Source organism: Zootoca vivipara, chromosome 11, assembly GCF_965207765.1.
Source record: "Zootoca vivipara chromosome 11, rZooViv2.hap1.1, whole genome shotgun sequence".
Classification (NCBI taxonomy): Eukaryota; Metazoa; Chordata; class Lepidosauria; order Squamata; family Lacertidae; genus Zootoca; species Zootoca vivipara.
In genome coordinates this window covers 7,624,435-7,641,312 of record NC_142594.1, presented here as the reverse complement: position 1 = coordinate 7,641,312, position 16,878 = coordinate 7,624,435, and the positions used below count along the sequence as shown (strand labels likewise).

Sequence of the window (16,878 nt, the reverse complement as noted above, 5' to 3'; positions counted from 1 at the left end):
CAAGGTATTTTAACAAGGTATTTACTATCGCAGCCTAAAACTCTAGGCTGTGGGGACAAGGAAGGAAAGCTGGAGAGAAATGCATGAGAAAACAATTCCCCTACACATTATGAACCACAGCTTAACCAGCTCATATAGGTAAAAGGTAAGAAATATTTATAACTAGCTCATAACCTGCTCTAAGCAGCCTGAACCAGAACCATTCAAAATTCCTGGTTTTATCTGACATCTAAAATGCCAGAGTTACAAAAACAACTCTGTTCAATGCAGTTATTTTTTTTATTAAAAAAAAACCTCTTTATTGCCTTGCTCTGAACAGCAAGTTAGTTTTGCCTTTACAACAAAGTCATGATTTTAACTTACAAAGTCTTTGTTAACGATGCATTTTTCCTGAAATGGAAATCTGCCTTTCTATAAATGTAAAAAATAAAAAAACGCATCAAATTTCATCAATATATTCCTACAGAAGCTTTAACAGGAAGTCTTCAATAATGGCATATGACTTTATTTACACTTCTGGTCCTTCTCCTCCGGGAACCAGCTGAAAGAAAGTTCACATGAGAAGATGAAGAACATAAGCATTTCATCTAGAAAAGTTATGTACAACCATTCTACCCTCTCTCAAGGATGGAGCTACAGAAACATGCCCAGCAAGATCAGTTCTATTGGCCTGTCTGTGTGAAGCAGGCCATTGTATAAGCCACCTTGAATTTTTCAGGTCAAAAAAAGATTATATACACATGTGTATCTGTAAATAAATTACATTAGAATAGCTTATATTCCCTTGTTTTACATTTATTGAGACCCCCACACAAAATGGGCCATATCTCCACCTCCGTGACTCAGAACATGCAACATCTCAGTTCTTTTTTAGAGTACCACTTCAATTTTTTTTGGCATTTTATTGGATTTTGTTTCAGTTTCTGACCAGTTTCTGAATTAACCAAGCTTCCACAGTTGACTACAGTTTGGCCTAGTTGGCAGAAATTAACTAGGGGCAGAAATGTAAGAATAATTACTTACCATTGTTATGTTATTTCCATTTAGCAAAATCTGGTCTAGCTTTGTAATTCTTCGTCCTTCAGGTGTGATCTCACTGTTGAACACAAGACAAACAGGAAAAAAGGATACAAAACTAGAAAGTTTGATGAAAACTAGCTACCTATTTTTCATTCAAGTCTTAATTATCTGATAAGAGACTGCTACTCTCCATGCCAGAACCACCCAAATGGGGAAAACTGGTAAGATAAATTGCAGCAATCTTGCCCACATTGTTCTGCAATTGGTACTTTCCTAGAATAGCATGGGAAGGGAAGTTGTTGCAACTGTACCCTTATAGCTAACGTGAAAAGTAAGGAATGAGTACCTCTGAAAGATACTGCCACAGTAGTCTGGGGATTTGTAGAGAGGAGCATCCCAGTGTCAGGGGGCAGGTGCCAAGAGCAGGATAATAATAACTCACACAGCATCAATGAAGTTAACTCTTCATTCAAAGAAACAAACAGCTCAGGAGGCCAGGCCTAGTGAACACAGCAATTCTTCCCAGTAGATCTTGCCTCAATGAGGCAGTTGTGAGGACGGAAGGTCCCTGCCTTCCCACAGCTGCTTAAGTCTCCACTTCCCCTGGGTCCTTCCCAAGCAATCTGAGACTCCATTGATGTGTCTGTCTCTGCTCCACCCTCTTCATACTTCTTTTGGTCCTGGGATACTGGGGGGGGGGGGGAAGCTGGTCACAACAGGAGGGGGAGACCCCCTGGCTTCTTCAAAGGTCCACCTCATCTGTTTCTCGTCCCCCCTCCTCTCCAGCCCCGATTCTGGACTGCTCTCTACCACAGCGTCTTCCTGCTCACTAAACCCTGTTACCTCTTCAGCTTCCGACACCTCCTCCCAATCTGCTCCCTCTTTTCCCTCTGACCACTTATCGTAGTCCCACTACCAAACCTCGGGCTCTGAGCCTTCTTCCCTTGGGGGCTCCCCAGCTGGTGCCTCCTACCACTAAGATAATGCTCCACTCTCACCTTAGGAGAATTACACTCTGCTTTTTCTGAAAACTGGTGAACAGTATTACAGCATGCCTCTCACAAAAGTAGCTAATATTGTCAGCCTATGTCCAAGTGTGGGAGAGGTCAAGAGAGCAAGTTCTGAAGAGTGAGTGAAAGTAAAGACAACTGTTGGTACAAGATGTGCTGAGATTGAAAGCCAGAAGCAACCATACTTACAATTCTGTAACATCTTCCAGTACCATGTCTGAAGCCTGGTGTCAAGGAAAAAGTTACTACAAAAGTAGTAATTCACATTTTCCCCTGCATTCATTAGATGAGTAGATATCCAAGATGGTTAACAGTGTTTTTACATTATCAAGGTGTAGGCCCTGTTCACATAATACATGGCTGCCACACAAGTGGCTCAGAGCATGTGCAACAGGTACTAGGCTTGCAGCCTGGAAAAATGATGTACAACACTGGTAGGGAACCTGAGATCTTGTTGGACTCCAATTCCCATCAGTTCCATTCAGCATGGCCAATTATGAGGGGTGGTATAGTCCAGCAGCATCTGGAGGACGAGGATATAATACCCCATCCATTATGTACAGGCACCATCTGTCAGTACTGCAGACACAGTATTCGCAGAAGCCCAGTGGCTGCAAATGAACTTGCACAGTTGCAGTGCAAACCAAAAATGTATGAACCTAAATGCAGATCTACTTTTATCCAATTCAAAACACCAGAACTCCCTTTCCATGGGAACGTTGTTTTAAACAGCTGCTTACAAAAAAACACACCCAAAAAGAAAACTGTCAAAAGCTTCCACATTATTTCTTGTAAAGGATACTGACAAAGTCATCAAATCCTAGGAGTGTGCCAACAATTTCTTTATCACTTTTCATCACGATGTGAATTCGTGAGCCTATGCACTTGTCCACGAGCTCTGTTAATCAGAAAAAAGCATTTAATTAGCAGTTACTAATGTATGTACAAAAGTATGTGCACTGTCTCTTTCTTCAAATTGTGTTTTCAGTTACTAATGATTTTAAACATACATCATTTACAAAACAGTCTGCATCCAAAACTAAAAGTAATCTTAATAGCAGGGGACACTAGCATATTACTTCATTAGCTAAATCCAGTGGGTCAATTAAATAATCCCAAAGTTCAAAAGATGCAGTTGGGAGCCGATTATGATCATATACATAATAAAAGGATTGCTAGAGCCTCAAATTTTAATGTGATTTCAGTTCTGAACCTTTCCCTGCTTTTCAGCAATTAGCATTCAGGAGCATTGTTGGCTGCAACTGTGGAGGCAGAACACAGCCATTGCACTTAGTAGCCATCGCTACTGGCTTATTATCCTTCATGAATCTGTCCAATCCTCCTTAGAAGTGGGTCCAGTTGGGGGCCATCGCTGCCTCTTGTGGAAGCGAGTTCCACAGCTGAACTAACTGTGCTGCATGGAGAAACGCTTCCTTATCCATCCCAAATCTTCCAACATTCGGTTTCATTGGATGCCCATGAGCATAGCTGCCAGGTTATCCCCTTTTTTTAAGGGATTTCCCCTTATGCTGAATAGGCTTCCTCGCGAGAAAAGGGAAAACTTGGCAGCTATGCCATGAGAGAGGAAAGAACCCTCCTCTCCATGCTGTGTGTAACTTTGCCCCAGGTATGTGGCCATGATGTCACACGTACAAATGCTGCACTTGCCCCCCCCTCCTCTCATCTCCCTCATCCTCCCCCCTCTCCCCCATCCACCTATTTCCTCCCTCTTCCCCACCCTATTTCTCCCCTCCCCCACCCATTTCAACCCTCTCTCCCCACCCCACCCCACTTCTCCCCCACCCTATTTCCCCTCCCCCTCCCGCCCTTTCTTTAACCCTCTCCCCCGGCTACACCGCTCAGAGACGAGCGCCCGCCATTCATTTACCAAGAGGCAGAAGCTGAGACGGGTTGGTAGTCGCGTTGGCCGCCATTTTGCCGCGAGGCCTGACTAATCGAATCCGCCGTCCTCTTATTCCTCACTGGTGGAAAAAATAAATAAATAAATACCGGGGGAGGCGGGCTCTTGCATCCCCGGCCACTCATAACAAAGCAGACTGTTCTAGCTTGAACAGACTCGGCGAATCGATAAGAGAGCAATCGAACTAGGAAAGCCCTCGAAAAGGAATCCCAGCGCAAGTCGAGGCCGAGGGCCACGTGACGACCGAGCGCTAACTTTAAAAGCTAAGCCCTACCCTGGTTTGGTTCTTTTTTTAAAGTGTGCCGTGCTTTAAATCTGAAACGCATCTCCTGGAACTCTTTTTATTGCCTCCACAAAGACCTAAATGCGGGCTGTGTGTGGTAAAGGGGAAGACACTTTGTGCATGCTCGAGGGTATCTTTTCGCCCATCTGTTCTTAGATTGGACCTTGGTATGGAAAATCTCGGGCGCTTGGATTTTGGCCGAAGTAGGACTCGAAAGGCCGGAGTTCTGAAAATGCACAAGAATCAGGCCTCCAAGGGTTGCATCCCTTTAAAATATGGGTTTCGATATCCACCCGTTTTTTAAATCTGTAGCATGTCAAAAAGATGGATTTGAGCCCGTCGTTTTGTGTTCTTTTTTTAAAAAATATTTATTTGTTTCATTCAGCTGTACAACATTCAAGTACTTCGATAAAAGAAAATATCAATAAAGTAAAAAACAACCATAACATTGTGCTACAGGTGTCTTATTTGTAATATCATCTCTTCCCACCTTTGTGTTCTAACCTTGGAGATTAGTCAAGCATTCAGTACCCATCCAATTCGTGTACGTGCCCTTCCTAAATACTGTAGAACAAATGGCATTTGCAATGAGAGGTTTCCCAAACACAAGCTTAAAGGCCACGGGCTTTGCTATGTATGATATATAGTCAGGGTCAAGCCTGCATTCTTGCCTGCTCCCCACTTCCCCACTTAGAAAACTGTTGGGGGTGGGGTGGTCAGGCCAAGGGATGTATGTGTATATATTGTCATGCGCTAGAGTAGGCTTTCCCTAGCTAACAGGACCAGGGATTGTGGGAATTGTCCAAAAACATCTGGAGACCCAAGTTTGGGAAATCCTGCGCTAGAGTGATGACACCACAACTAGTGTAAATGAGCTCTAGTCTGGTTCTTATTTTTTTACTATGGGTACCAACTGATGCTGGTACATATCCCCCATGTTGCTGGTAAATTGCCAGCTTTTAATCCATAGTACCAAAGGTAACAAGTTTTCTAGCACTGTGTATAATAATGCATGCCTTGTAATCAGTATCATACAACTGGCTCATTCAAGCTACTTTCTCTCTGCGCCAGTTATAGGGGCTACCTTTTAATGTAACATTAAACAAATATGCTGATTTTCATTGGCCAGATGTCACATGTTCCAGACTTGTGCCCTGATCTGTGCTATAACCATACACTTAGTGGTCCCCACCCACCAAATTTCTCCACTGAGAGAGGAAAGAGAATCAGTAACTGAACTGAAGGGAGGCAAATGATGGAAAGCAAAGCACAATCCCAGCCTCCTAACCACAGCAACCTCTTGATTGTGTATGTAGTGAGAGAACCCACAAAGGCACTGCAGTTGTCAGTAGTAGTAGTAAAAAAAAAATTATATGCCGCCCATCTGACTGGGTTGCCCCAGCCACTCTGGGTGGCTTCCAGCAAATTAAAACATCAAACACAATAAAACATCAAACATTAAAAACTTCTCTATACAGGGCTGCCTACAGGGATTCCCACATGGCGGGGATGGTATTCCCAGCCTTCATGTCATGTTTGCAGACATCTTTGTACCGGTAATGCAGAGTTAGCCAGCTCCCCAATAGGAACATGTCCACATGTTCCTATGAACATGTCCACTTGTTCATTCCGTGGACATGACCAAGCCAGCATAGATGTTGCCGAGACAGGACTGCGAACATGCTGGGAATGTGGACTTGGGAAAGACTTTGTCCGACGCTCTGTCCTACCATGTGATGCCCAAAACTTCGTCCGTCAAGGTAGATCTTCCCATTTCGCGATCTGCCTTCAGCAGTTTTCACTATGGACAGGCAGCATACAATTAAGATTACGATATTGGCCAGTGTGGCATAGTGGTTAGAGCATCAGACTGAGTCCCCACTCAGCCATGAAGCTCCCTGGGTGACCGCTGTCGCTCAGCCTAACCATCCTCACAGGCTTGCATGGAGGGGAGAAGGGAAGTCCTAAGATTCAAAAGAATCTTGTTTTATTTGCAATGTTTTCAAGAATGTTAATTGTGTGGTTGATTTTGTAAAACCAGATATGTAAAATTATTTAAAAATAAAGAAAAAAGTGCCTGGCCCCTTCATGGGAAATTTTGTGGGTGCTCCAGCAGGGCCCTGGCACCTATGCAGGGTTGTTGCTGCGAGGACAACATGGGGAGCAGGAGAACCACATGCTTCCCCTCGAGCTCCTTGGCAGAAAAAAAAGGCAGTGTACAAACATGATAAGAGAAAGAAATGGGCACACCTCTGGGGCTACTTAAAGCAAACAGTCTAATTTGTCAGTGCCTAAATGATATCCAGCGTCAGAACTTGGCCACAATAAGGAAAATGACTATTTTCCACCTTCCCATTTCGACTCTCTGGCACCCTATCAGCATAACCTAGCAATTCTAAAATATAGGTGCACTTTTACTCTTGAAAAATTGAATGTATTGCCCTCAGCTGTATTCGAGGGACTGTTCCAACAGATTCCACACGAAAAATGCTTATGTCCCTGTGGAGATGGCAGTAGCGAATTGCTGGTGCATGCCCTTCTGGCTTGCACTTTATAAAGACTTGAGGAATAAGGTTATCGCCCCTCTTTCATTGTCCATTCTGGGTCCCCAGGCCACTGCCACAGTGTCCTTTCTCTTGTCATATATCAAGATGAGCAGATGACAGCAAAGATTGCAAGGTTTCTAGCTGGGCCAATCAGAGTAAGAAGGTCCACTATTTGACTGCTGATTCAGGACCCTAAAGTGTGTTTTATATTATACAGTAATCGACTTTTTATTTCTGTTATTTGTGCATCGTATTGTTGTTTTATTGCTATGGCTGACGCAAATAAAGATTCATTCTCTCTTTCTCTCTCTTTCCTCTGGGACTACACTGGGCTCGGCTGAGGTTTTGGGGCGGGGGGGGGGGGCTGGCATTCTCCGGCGGGCTGCACCTTTAAGAACAGAGCCCTGGCCGCCGGTTGCCAGGAGGAACCATCCTGAGGTAACCGGGTAAGGCGGCCGCCGCCGCCCTGTTTTGGCAGCTTCCTCCCCCTCCTCCGGCCTCGCGCGCCCGTGAGGCGGCCCTGGCTCCCGCGCGCCATTGAGGCCTTGCCGGCAGCAGGGCCCGCTCTCCCCTCCGCGGGGCCCGGCGCCTCCCTCTCTCTCCTCCGCGCTCGGCCGAGAGGCCCCCCTGGCGCGGATTCCTCGGCGGCCGCTACGGGGCGTGCTCGGCGGCCAGGGAGCATGCTCAGAGGACGGGCGCCGGCGGGCTGGCGTGGCCGGCCGCGGAAGGAAGCGGCGCCCGTAGCCCGCCGGTAAACAACCTCCTCCTTCTCCTCCGGCGGCGCTGCTGCTGCTCCTGGGCTCCTTCATGGAGCGAAGGGGCAGCTCCAAGGGCGACCTGTACCCTCGAGGCGGGGGCGGCGGCGGCTCCAAGGGTCCCGTGCTGCACATCGCGGTGGTCGGCTTCCACCACAAGAAGGGCTGCCAGGTGAGGAGGGGGTCTCCTTCTTCTCCTCTTCCCTCTCCGTCCCCTCTTCGCTCCTTCCCTTTCACGCGGCGTGAGAATCGTAGGCTTGGAAGAGGGTCCCAGGGGTCATCTAGACCAACCCCTTGCCGTGCACGGATCCTGCCCGCAGCCTCCTCTGGGTGGGCTTCAACCACCAACCTTCTGGTTAACAGCCAGGAGGAGAACAATTGTGGAGGTGCCTTGTCGCCTTGGGCAAGGCGAGTTGTTTGTTTTTTAAAACAGCTCAGCCTATTTGTATATTTTTATTTTGTGAATAATTTGCACACTGCTTGGTGGTTGTTGTTTTTTTATAAAAAACAAAACAAAAACACACACACACACAACAAAAACACGTCCAACACACCTGAGTTTTTGTTCGCCCAGGCTGGTCCTGTTTACACACCTGCTTTAGCATGTGTAACAGCCTCAGAGGGAAATGTGCATTACAGCGGCATCCTTGATTTGATTTGACTTTGCATTTTTATGCTGCGAACCATCCTGAGATCATCGGATGAAGGGTGGTAGGCAAATGGAACAAATAATAAAAGAAAAAGTAATAATAATAATAATAACCACCCTGCAATACTTTTATTATGGGGGAACGAAACAGTAGAGTGGTCAGCTCCAACCTTTCAGTGGATGCTCCTTGTTGGCTGCGGAGGAGTGCAGATTTTAGTTTATGTACTTGTTTGAGGAAGGATAGCTACCTTCAGTCTGCAACAGAGCATTAGACACTTCATCTCAGGGTTGCGGGTTCAGACCCCACATTGGGCGAAACATTCCTGCATTGCAGGGAGTTGGATTAGATGGGCTTCAATGCCCCTTCCAAATCTACAATTCTATCATTCTGTGAAATAATCCTAAACATACTTACTAGGGGAGCAAAGCTATAGGACTCGCCATGCAGTCCTGTGCATGGAGGTAAGTAAAATGAGGTCTGGGCTCACCTCTGTGGCGTTAGACACATATGCCTGGGGTTAAGCTGGCAGAATTATCTTTGCTTGTGGAAGGCATTAAATAAGGGTATGGGACAGTGAAAGGGACTTTAAGGGGTTGTCATTTGAAATGAATGCGATGAGCTTTGATCAGGGTGGATTTGATTTAAATTATATCGATTTGAATCACAATTTAAATCACTAGTCAGTAAGACTTGATTTAAATAAAAAAATTTACAGAAAGACTCATTCTTGCTGGTATAATCTTAATATATACAACCAGATGAAGGTTTCATTTTTGGAATAATAAATTTTCAGAGTAGTTTTTACAGTTACATAAAAAATACTGATTTGGTTATACTATTAGAAATACATAGACAGATATGAAATTATTGTGAGGTTTAATAAGTTAACTGTTTATATTTGGGCAACTTTTCTGCTGTACTTTATTGGAAGGAGAGAAATAATCATTTCCTTAATAACAACTTTAACAATTTATTTAACTAAAACAATAACATTATAGCAAATGTATCCATGTTTGTTAACTGATGTGGTTAAATGGTTGTTGTTGTTTTTAAAAAAACTTAGACTGGGTTTTAGCACACATGAAAAACTTAAAACAAATCCTTATTTCCTGATGAATAACCTTTGAACTATAATGTAACTTAAATAGAAAACTATGTTTAGAAAGATTTTCCTCCAAAAGCATTTTATTTAAAAAATTCAATTTTTTATTTTTTTATTTTAAAATCATTGAGTTTTATCCACCCTGGCTTTTCGGTCAGTTTTCCCTCTTGTCCAGTTCCAGGACAGATTTTGTTAGTGCCTCATGTGCATATAGATATATATATATTATATATTTTTGTACCTAAAAGTGGCCATAAAACCTGAGTAGCAAGTGAAAGAGTGAGATACTACCGTAGCTTAGCATGGCATCAGGTGAAGAGTTACTACAGAGGCTTCTTCTTTTCAATCATAAAACATTTTATTGCCACCACCCCCCCCTGCTTAACTTGCAGTATTTAACCTGTAAATAAAAAGTACATTTCTTGAGCTGCAATACATTTGTGATATACTATGAGACTCAGGTATGCCCTTTTATGATGAAGCACATTTCTATGGCTAAGATCCTATACCTTGGACGTACCTATGTGCTCTGAATTCAAGAGAGTTTCCTTCAAGGTAGACATATATAGAACTTAAGTGTAATAAATATGTGTATGTATGATTTAAGGCTGTTCCTTTTTCATGCTTTATAAATAGACTGGCATTTTTTGCTTGACCTTGTTTAAATAATATATTTTGCTTGGTGGGTGAGGCTGTGATTACTTTGGCATCAACAGAACTTAAGTTTGTAAAGAAGGAATGGCTCAATTTGTCAGCTGTAGTTAATATGCCGCACTTACACATGAGAATATTTACGGTACTCAGTTAGAAAAAAGATTTTCTCAGGTTTCAGACTCAAAAGGCTGTATGCTTAGCAGAAGGTGCTAAATTTCAGGTAGATCTGAAGAGAAGTGGCAGAACAGGTTGTGAGTATTTTCAGGTAAAGGTATCTGTCAACTTAGATAGCCGTTTTAAATGTAAAATAATGATTATGAATGGACAAAGACAGAAAATGGATTTTGAAAAACATGTTGCTAAACATCATAGTCCTGAGCACATTGACTAGGGAGTAAAATTCACTGCTGAACTCAGTGGGAGTTGTGTGTGGGTAAACTTGTCTGGGATTTGGTCACAGGCTGGCTGATTCTTTGTGTGTGTTTATTAATTCAGTTGCTACATTCCTTTTGTGTATTAGGTTAAGTTCACTCAGACTTGTGTAACATTCTTCCTGGTGGGCACTTAATTGACTGATGTAAGTTGGCACAGTTTGATAATGTTTTATAGACATTTCTTGGGAAACAAGTTTTCTCCCTCCTCCTTCAACAGTTAAGAGTTGTTCAGCCATGGAACAGACTCCCTTGGGAGGTGTTGGACTCTCCTTCCTTGGAGGTGTTTAAGCAGAGTTTGGATGGCCGTCTGTCACGTATGCTTTGAATTGAGATTCCTGCATGGCAGCGGTTGGTCTAGGTCAGATGATCATCAAGGTCCCTTCCAGCTATACAATACAATGATTCTGTTCTGTGAACACTGTTTCTTACTCAGTGGAGACATACTGTGTCTAAGAAGGCAGTTCTCAGAAACTGACCCCAGCACCAAACTGTTTGATGCAGCCAGCCAAGCGATTGTTGCCCTTCAGGTTTGTTACTTGGTAAAGGTAAAGGTAAGGGACCCCTGACAGTTAAGTCCAGTCGCGAATGACTCTGGGGCTCATCTCGCTTTACTGGCTGAGGGAGCCGACGTTTGTCCACAGACAGTTTTTTCGGGTCATGTGGCAAGCATGACTAAGCTGCTTCTGGTGAAACCAGAGCAGCGCACGGAAATGCCGTTTACCTTCCCGCCGGAGCGGTACCTATTTATCTACTTGCACTTTGACATGCTTTCAAACTGCTAGGTTGGCAGGAGCTGGACTGAGCAACGGGAGCTCACCCCGTCTGGATTCAAACCGCCGACCTTCCGATCGACAAGCCCTAGGCTCAGTGGTTTAACTACTCCACCTGATGATTAGGTCCAGTCGTGACCGACTCTGGGGTTGCAGCGCTCATCTCGCGTTATTGGCCAAGGGAGCCGGCATACAGCTTCCAGGTCATGTGGCCAGCATGACAATGCCGCTTCTGGCGAACCAGAGCAGCGCATGGAAACACCGTTTACCTTCCCGCCGGAGCGGTACCTATTTATCTACTTGCACTTTGACGTGCTTTCGAACTGCTAGGTTGGCATGAGCTGGGACCGAGCAACGGGAGCTCACCCCATCACGGGGATTCGAACCGCCGACCTTCTGATTGGCAAGCCTATGCTCTGTGGTTTAACCCACAGCACCACCCACGTCCCTGCGTCCCTTGTTACTTGGTACTAATTATTAAATTCTGCTGCCTTTTACCACCCATCACACGGATTGTTACGGTACTTTCCAGGCAGTTATTGTCTCTCAAAGCAGCACACAGAATAGAAAAAGAAAAGCAGAAAAGGAGACAGGCCTTTCCTTTAGGCTTACAAACTAAAAAAGACAAGGCCCATAAGGAAAAGGGAGTAGAGAGAAAAAGTGCAGAAGAGAGATCAGTTCATCAAGACCAGAAGAAGGCAGTGATCTATAAAAGAGCATATATATCCTGTTTGGACAAGCTGATTGTCCCTTGGTGTTACTGCTTGAATAGTGATGGGCTCTTGTTCCTTTGACTGATGGATGGGGCCAGAGAGTCCTTTCCCCCCATGTATCTGCACTCAGAGGATAACAGACAGCTGTAGCTAAGTGGTCTTTCAGGCATGAAGGAGGAGGAAAGTGACCCTCCTCCTAGTATTCCTTCTGTGGCTGATGGATGGAGCAAGTTAGTGTCCTTCTTGCCTTTATGCTATTCCTGAGTGGCATTGCATAGGTGATCTTCCTGTGGCCCCAGAGCTCCTAGCTGATGGCAGAAGCCAGAGTGAGCTTCCTTCATAGCTGCCAAGTTATCCCTTTTTTTAAGGGATTTTTCCTTATGCTGAATAGGCTTCCTCGTGAGAAAAGGGAAAACTTGGCAGCCATGGCTTCCTTTCTTCAGTCCCGTTCCAGTACTTTTTCTAGGAAGGCAGTTGAGCTTCTCTCAGAAACTGACAACAGTAGCTGACGGTTTGGCATGATAAGTCAAGTGATGGTTGCCTTTCAGAGGGACCATTTGTTACTGATTAAATTATGCTGTCCTTTCCCATCCAATACATAGGTTTTTACTTTTTTATAGCTTTCCCTTCCTGAGTACTGGATAGCTCAATTGGTTACAGTGTGGTGCTGATGATGCCAAGGTTGCAGGTTCAGTCCTTGTATGGGACAGCTGCATATTCTTGCGTTGCAGGTGGTTGGACTAGATAGGCATGGCCAAACTTGGCCTTCCAGCTGTTTTGGGACTACAATTCCCATCATCCCTGGCCACTCGTCCTGTTAGCTAGGGATGATGGGAGATGTAGTCCCAAAACAGCTGGAGGGCCAAGTTTGGCCATGCCTTGACTAGATGATCCTCAGGGTCCCTTCCAGCTCTACCATTCTACGATTCCAAGAACTACAGGATATGCCACCAATGGTACTTTATGCTTATATTTCCCGAATAGCAGCCCTTCTGCTACACGACAAGCCATTCTTTGAAACTGAAAGGAATATCAAAAGCTGTTTGTTACAAGGTACACACTGTTTTTCAAAAAGTGAGAAATCCCACAGGGTTGGGTGTGTCTAAAGTAGCCGTTTAACTCAGAGGTAATAGAACTATCATTAGCTGTCTTGCTTCATCACACTTATAAGACTAATTATATTTCTTCTCTGTAGCAGGTTTGTGGCAACTATTTTTCCAGATGTGGTAGGAACTTTGAGGTTGGGCTACTATAATATGTTTGCCATAATTCTTAACACACATTGTTTAATGTTTTCCCTTTTCTTTTCTGCTCAGTCACACAATTTCCCTAAAGATGTAAAGGTTACTTGTTTTAGGGAAGCTTTTAATGTTTAATAGATTATTGTATTTTAATATTCAGTTGAAAGCTGCCCAGAGTGGCTGGGGAAACCCAGCCAGACGGGCGGGGTATAAATGATAAATTATTATAATTATTATTATAAGCAAATCTGGACAACATTCATTGAGAACAAAAATATACAATATATTGTTTGTCAAAGCTCCAGTTGTGAATTCATGTGTAGCTACAAGCTTGATTCTGCAATTGGTTGAGCACCTTTTTGGCCTGTGGGTGCCTCGTCATTTGTGAAAATTAGCCTTAGCTAGAGCTAGCATTGCATAAGGCACCAAATTCCTTAGAAGAAGGGAGGATAAATTGAAACCATCCTGCAGAGCTGATGAGCAGAGTTTATGAAATCATAATCTTTCTTCCTTATCATTTCAAATATAAGCATAATGTGTAAATAAGCCATAATAGACTTCACTTAACTTGTTGTAAATCTCATCTTTTTTACAGGGGGGGGGGAGAGTACACAAGGTGGCTTATGTAATTCCAAAATAAAACAAACTGATAGTAAAAATAAGAAACCCTTTTAAACATTAGCAGAAGTATTAAGAAGTCTCTCTCCTGTGTACCCATTTGTACAAAGAAAAACTTCAAAAGTTAAGCAAAAAGAACTGGACATGCTCACAACAAACTGTGCCTACAGTTTGATTCAATCCTGACCAGACAGAAAAATAGTCATATAATTAGGCTTCAGTCATTTCTGGGGCATTCTTGAATTCTGTAAACCATGGGTTACTGTCCCTGCTATGAATTAGAAATATGTCCAGACACAACATGGAATAAAGTTCTTACCCGATGACTGGCAAGTTGTTCCAATTAAAGTGAAGCATCATAATTTCTGCTCTGATGCCTACCTTGTGACACTGATGTTTCCCTTTCGGATAACTGCCTTTTGTGAATATGCTATAAGGAAGAAAAAGGTTATCTGCTTTTGAAATTGAATTAGGGAGATCTGTGGTAGAATCTTAGCTGAATTTGCATTCCTTGATGAGCTTTTTGTATTGAAGCCATTATCATTGAATGGTGATTTTGCAAAGAACTAGGGTTTTTCACATTGAATCCATTTATTTTCCCAAATTAAATTTCCTGAAAACAGGGCTGTTCCATACTTGCATTACTCTGTGGTTTAAAATAAAATAAAATATAGTTCTTGTGTTATTTTATTGAACAAAAAAAGTTACTTTTTGTGTACTGAGGTACATTTTTAGAAGAATGACAAAGTTATATATTTATGAAATTTTAGGTGGAATTTAGAGGCAACAAACAGGAAAGGATTTTGGGAGGAGCATAGTCAACGCACATCTTGTGAACCTTCTTACACTAGGGGGGGGTCTGGTGAACAGACAAGAGTTTTTTGCAGAGAGTCTGGCTCATTAATTTCAGTATCATGTTATTTTGTGTGTTTAAGAGCCTGACAGAACTTGCACTTTGACCACACCTTAGCATGGCAATAATTCCTTAAATTGGTCTTAAAAATATTAAACTACTTCACTAACTTTTGGAGGATTTTGGTTTTTTAAGGTGGAGGGGAAGGAGGTGGTCTGTATTTCAACCCCACTTCTGTTCTTAGGAATTAAAATTCACAATCTAAAGTGTTCCATTACAAAGGAAAACATCATGGGAGGAACCCCCCTTGCTGCAGTTTCACAATATTTGCCATTTAATATACTGTATGCTGTAATGTGCCTTAATGAATTTGATCTCTTCAGTAATACTGCCTGTGTGTTTTGTTATCACTGAATTTCATTCTCTGTATTTTATAGATGTTCCCATGTTCTAGCTTTCAGCAAATTTGAAGTTGTTGTGAGCGCTGCATTAGCTGGCAATTTCGAGAGGGATATGTACCATAAGCAAAGGTTTATGGAGCATTGAGTGTCAGGTGGTTTGTTTTACGTATTGATGCAAAGCACATTCATACCAATGTGGTGGTATCCATTATCCCCTATCATCCCTAATGTCTTACACTTTCACGTTTGTTTGTTTTTCATGTTGACTGGATTGATGGGAACAATTACGGTACTGTATTTGTTTTAGGGAAAAGAATTGCAATGGGATTGGTTACCCATTTTTCACTTAGATATCAGGATACTGGCTGCTGGGTTTGCTACATCTTCTGTTCCCAGTTCACTGAATATAACATGCCTCTTTGCAGGTTGAGTTCTCTTACCCTCCCCTAATCCCAGGAGAAGGCCACGACAATCACAGTTTGCCAGAGGAATGGAAATACTTGCCTTTCCTCGCATTGCCGGATGGCGCTCACAACTATCAAGAAGGTAAGGAGACATTTGGGATGGTTCCCCCCAATGTTGCATGGATTACGTGATCGGGCCCAACAAGCACAGAACTGGGCATTGTCTGTCTCAGCATTTTTACATTTTATATTAACCAGCTTTCTAGTCCCTGCGGCTGCAAAGGTAAGGCGCAAAATATTCCGCCGAGAATAAATTAGGCAAGGCATGCACAAATTTGGTACATAGGCTAGTGGGCACACACTAACTAGTTAATGTTTACCTGCTTCTAACTGCACCAGGTGAAACATTCCTAGATGTCTCAGCCCCAAATGCAAAGGCAAAACACAGCTGCAGGCCAATCTGTTCCTATGGCAGCAAGGCATTAGTGCATAGTTTGGGTAAAAGCAGAAGTAATGGTTACAAAGCTATCATAGCAACAAAGCAATCAGACTTGTTCAGTTGAAAGCATTCCCCTGGGTATCGCTGCTCTGGCTGTAAAGTGTAAGACAGCTGTTCTTAGAGCAAGTGCTTTCTTCTTGTAAGGCTGCCATTCAAGCTTGATGCTCTTTGCCCATTAATACTGACAATTGAAAACAAAAAATCCAGTTGATCACAAAAAGCTTAATTTTATATCTGTAGAACTTTGATCAGCAGTTTTTTTCTTCATTTGAAGTGGGAGTGAGAGATGGTGGACACCCTGGCCAGCTCTTAAAGTAGCTGACAAGCAAGTTATTAGCAAACTTTTCTCTATACCTTTCCTGCTTCAGATTTGGCAGGAAGTATGCTTTAAGGTGTCAGTAAAGGCTCTAACACTGATTAGCTAAGTTTGCGGAAGGTGGGGCTTGGAATGTTCACTTAAGCAGGAAACTTAAATTGTTTGCTGTCCATCTTCTGTGAGGAAAGCAAATGCCAGTTTGGCTAGGATTAAAACCTGACATATGGGTGGCTGTGGTGGATTGGGAAATCCTGGGAGGGAGTGAAGGCAAAGTGAGTGAAGGAAGGGTGCATGGGTCCAAGTGGTTTTCTGTTTGCCCAGCCACTTTCCCCAGGAAAACCTGCTCTTTACTGCTGAATCGGAGCAGACATAAGTCTGCGAAAAACTCTATGGGCATTTGCTCCGATTCAGTGCTGAAGAGCAGGTTTTCCTGGGGGGGAGTGGAAGTGTGGATGAGCCCTGAGAAAGAGAAACCCCGGGGAGAAGATTAGAGGCAGTGTAGAATGACAAGAAGCAGCTGATGAGGAAGCTGTCCTATGGGGCAGGGCTGGGGAGATTGGCTGGTCAACAAACAGAGTGATTTAAGAAAGTTCAGTAAAGTAAACAGCATAATGAAAAGCCGGAAGCCAAGGAAACCACGGGTGGTGGAGGTGTGAAGTTGAGGAATGGCCAAATAGGGTAGGCCTCA

General features: G+C 43.4%; 2 protein-coding genes across 2 annotated transcripts in view; one reads left to right on the top strand and one right to left on the bottom strand.

Annotated features, from left to right (window-relative positions):
- Positions 1-273: 273 nt before the first annotated feature.
- Positions 274-3,983, bottom strand: LSM5 (LSM5 homolog, U6 small nuclear RNA and mRNA degradation associated). The gene is made up of 5 exons (XM_035128956.3): positions 3,919-3,983; positions 2,833-2,928; positions 2,220-2,247; positions 1,024-1,096; positions 274-541 (listed from the first exon to the last, which is right to left on the bottom strand). Exons 1-5 carry the CDS (start codon positions 3,962-3,964, stop codon positions 509-511), a joined length of 276 nt encoding a protein of 91 aa, XP_034984847.1. The 5' UTR covers positions 3,965-3,983; the 3' UTR covers positions 274-508.
- Positions 3,984-7,197: 3,214 nt separating this feature from the next.
- AVL9 (AVL9 cell migration associated) overlaps positions 7,198-16,878 on the top strand; it is a 33,915-nt gene continuing 24,234 nt past the window's right edge. The window contains exons 1-2 of the mRNA XM_060280586.2: positions 7,198-7,707; positions 15,397-15,517. Coding sequence (XP_060136569.1) covers positions 7,588-7,707; positions 15,397-15,517 — 241 coding nt within the window. The 5' untranslated portion in view covers positions 7,198-7,587. The remainder of the gene's footprint in view (positions 7,708-15,396; positions 15,518-16,878) is intronic.

What these genes read in the sequence shown, in the direction of transcription:
- LSM5 (XM_035128956.3), bottom strand. Translation starts at nt 3,964, where the DNA reads ATGGCGGCCAACGCGACTACCAACCCGTCTCAGCTTCTGCCTCTTG. An exon ending in AGGATTTGATGACTTTGTCA is followed by an intron (nt 2,248 to 2,832) that starts GTATCCTTTACA and finishes ACCAGGCTTCAG; the next exon opens with ACATGGTACTGGAAGATGTT. An exon ending in ATGGAAATAACATAACAATG is followed by an intron (nt 542 to 1,023) that starts GTAAGTAATTAT and finishes ACTTTCTTTCAG; the next exon opens with CTGGTTCCCGGAGGAGAAGG.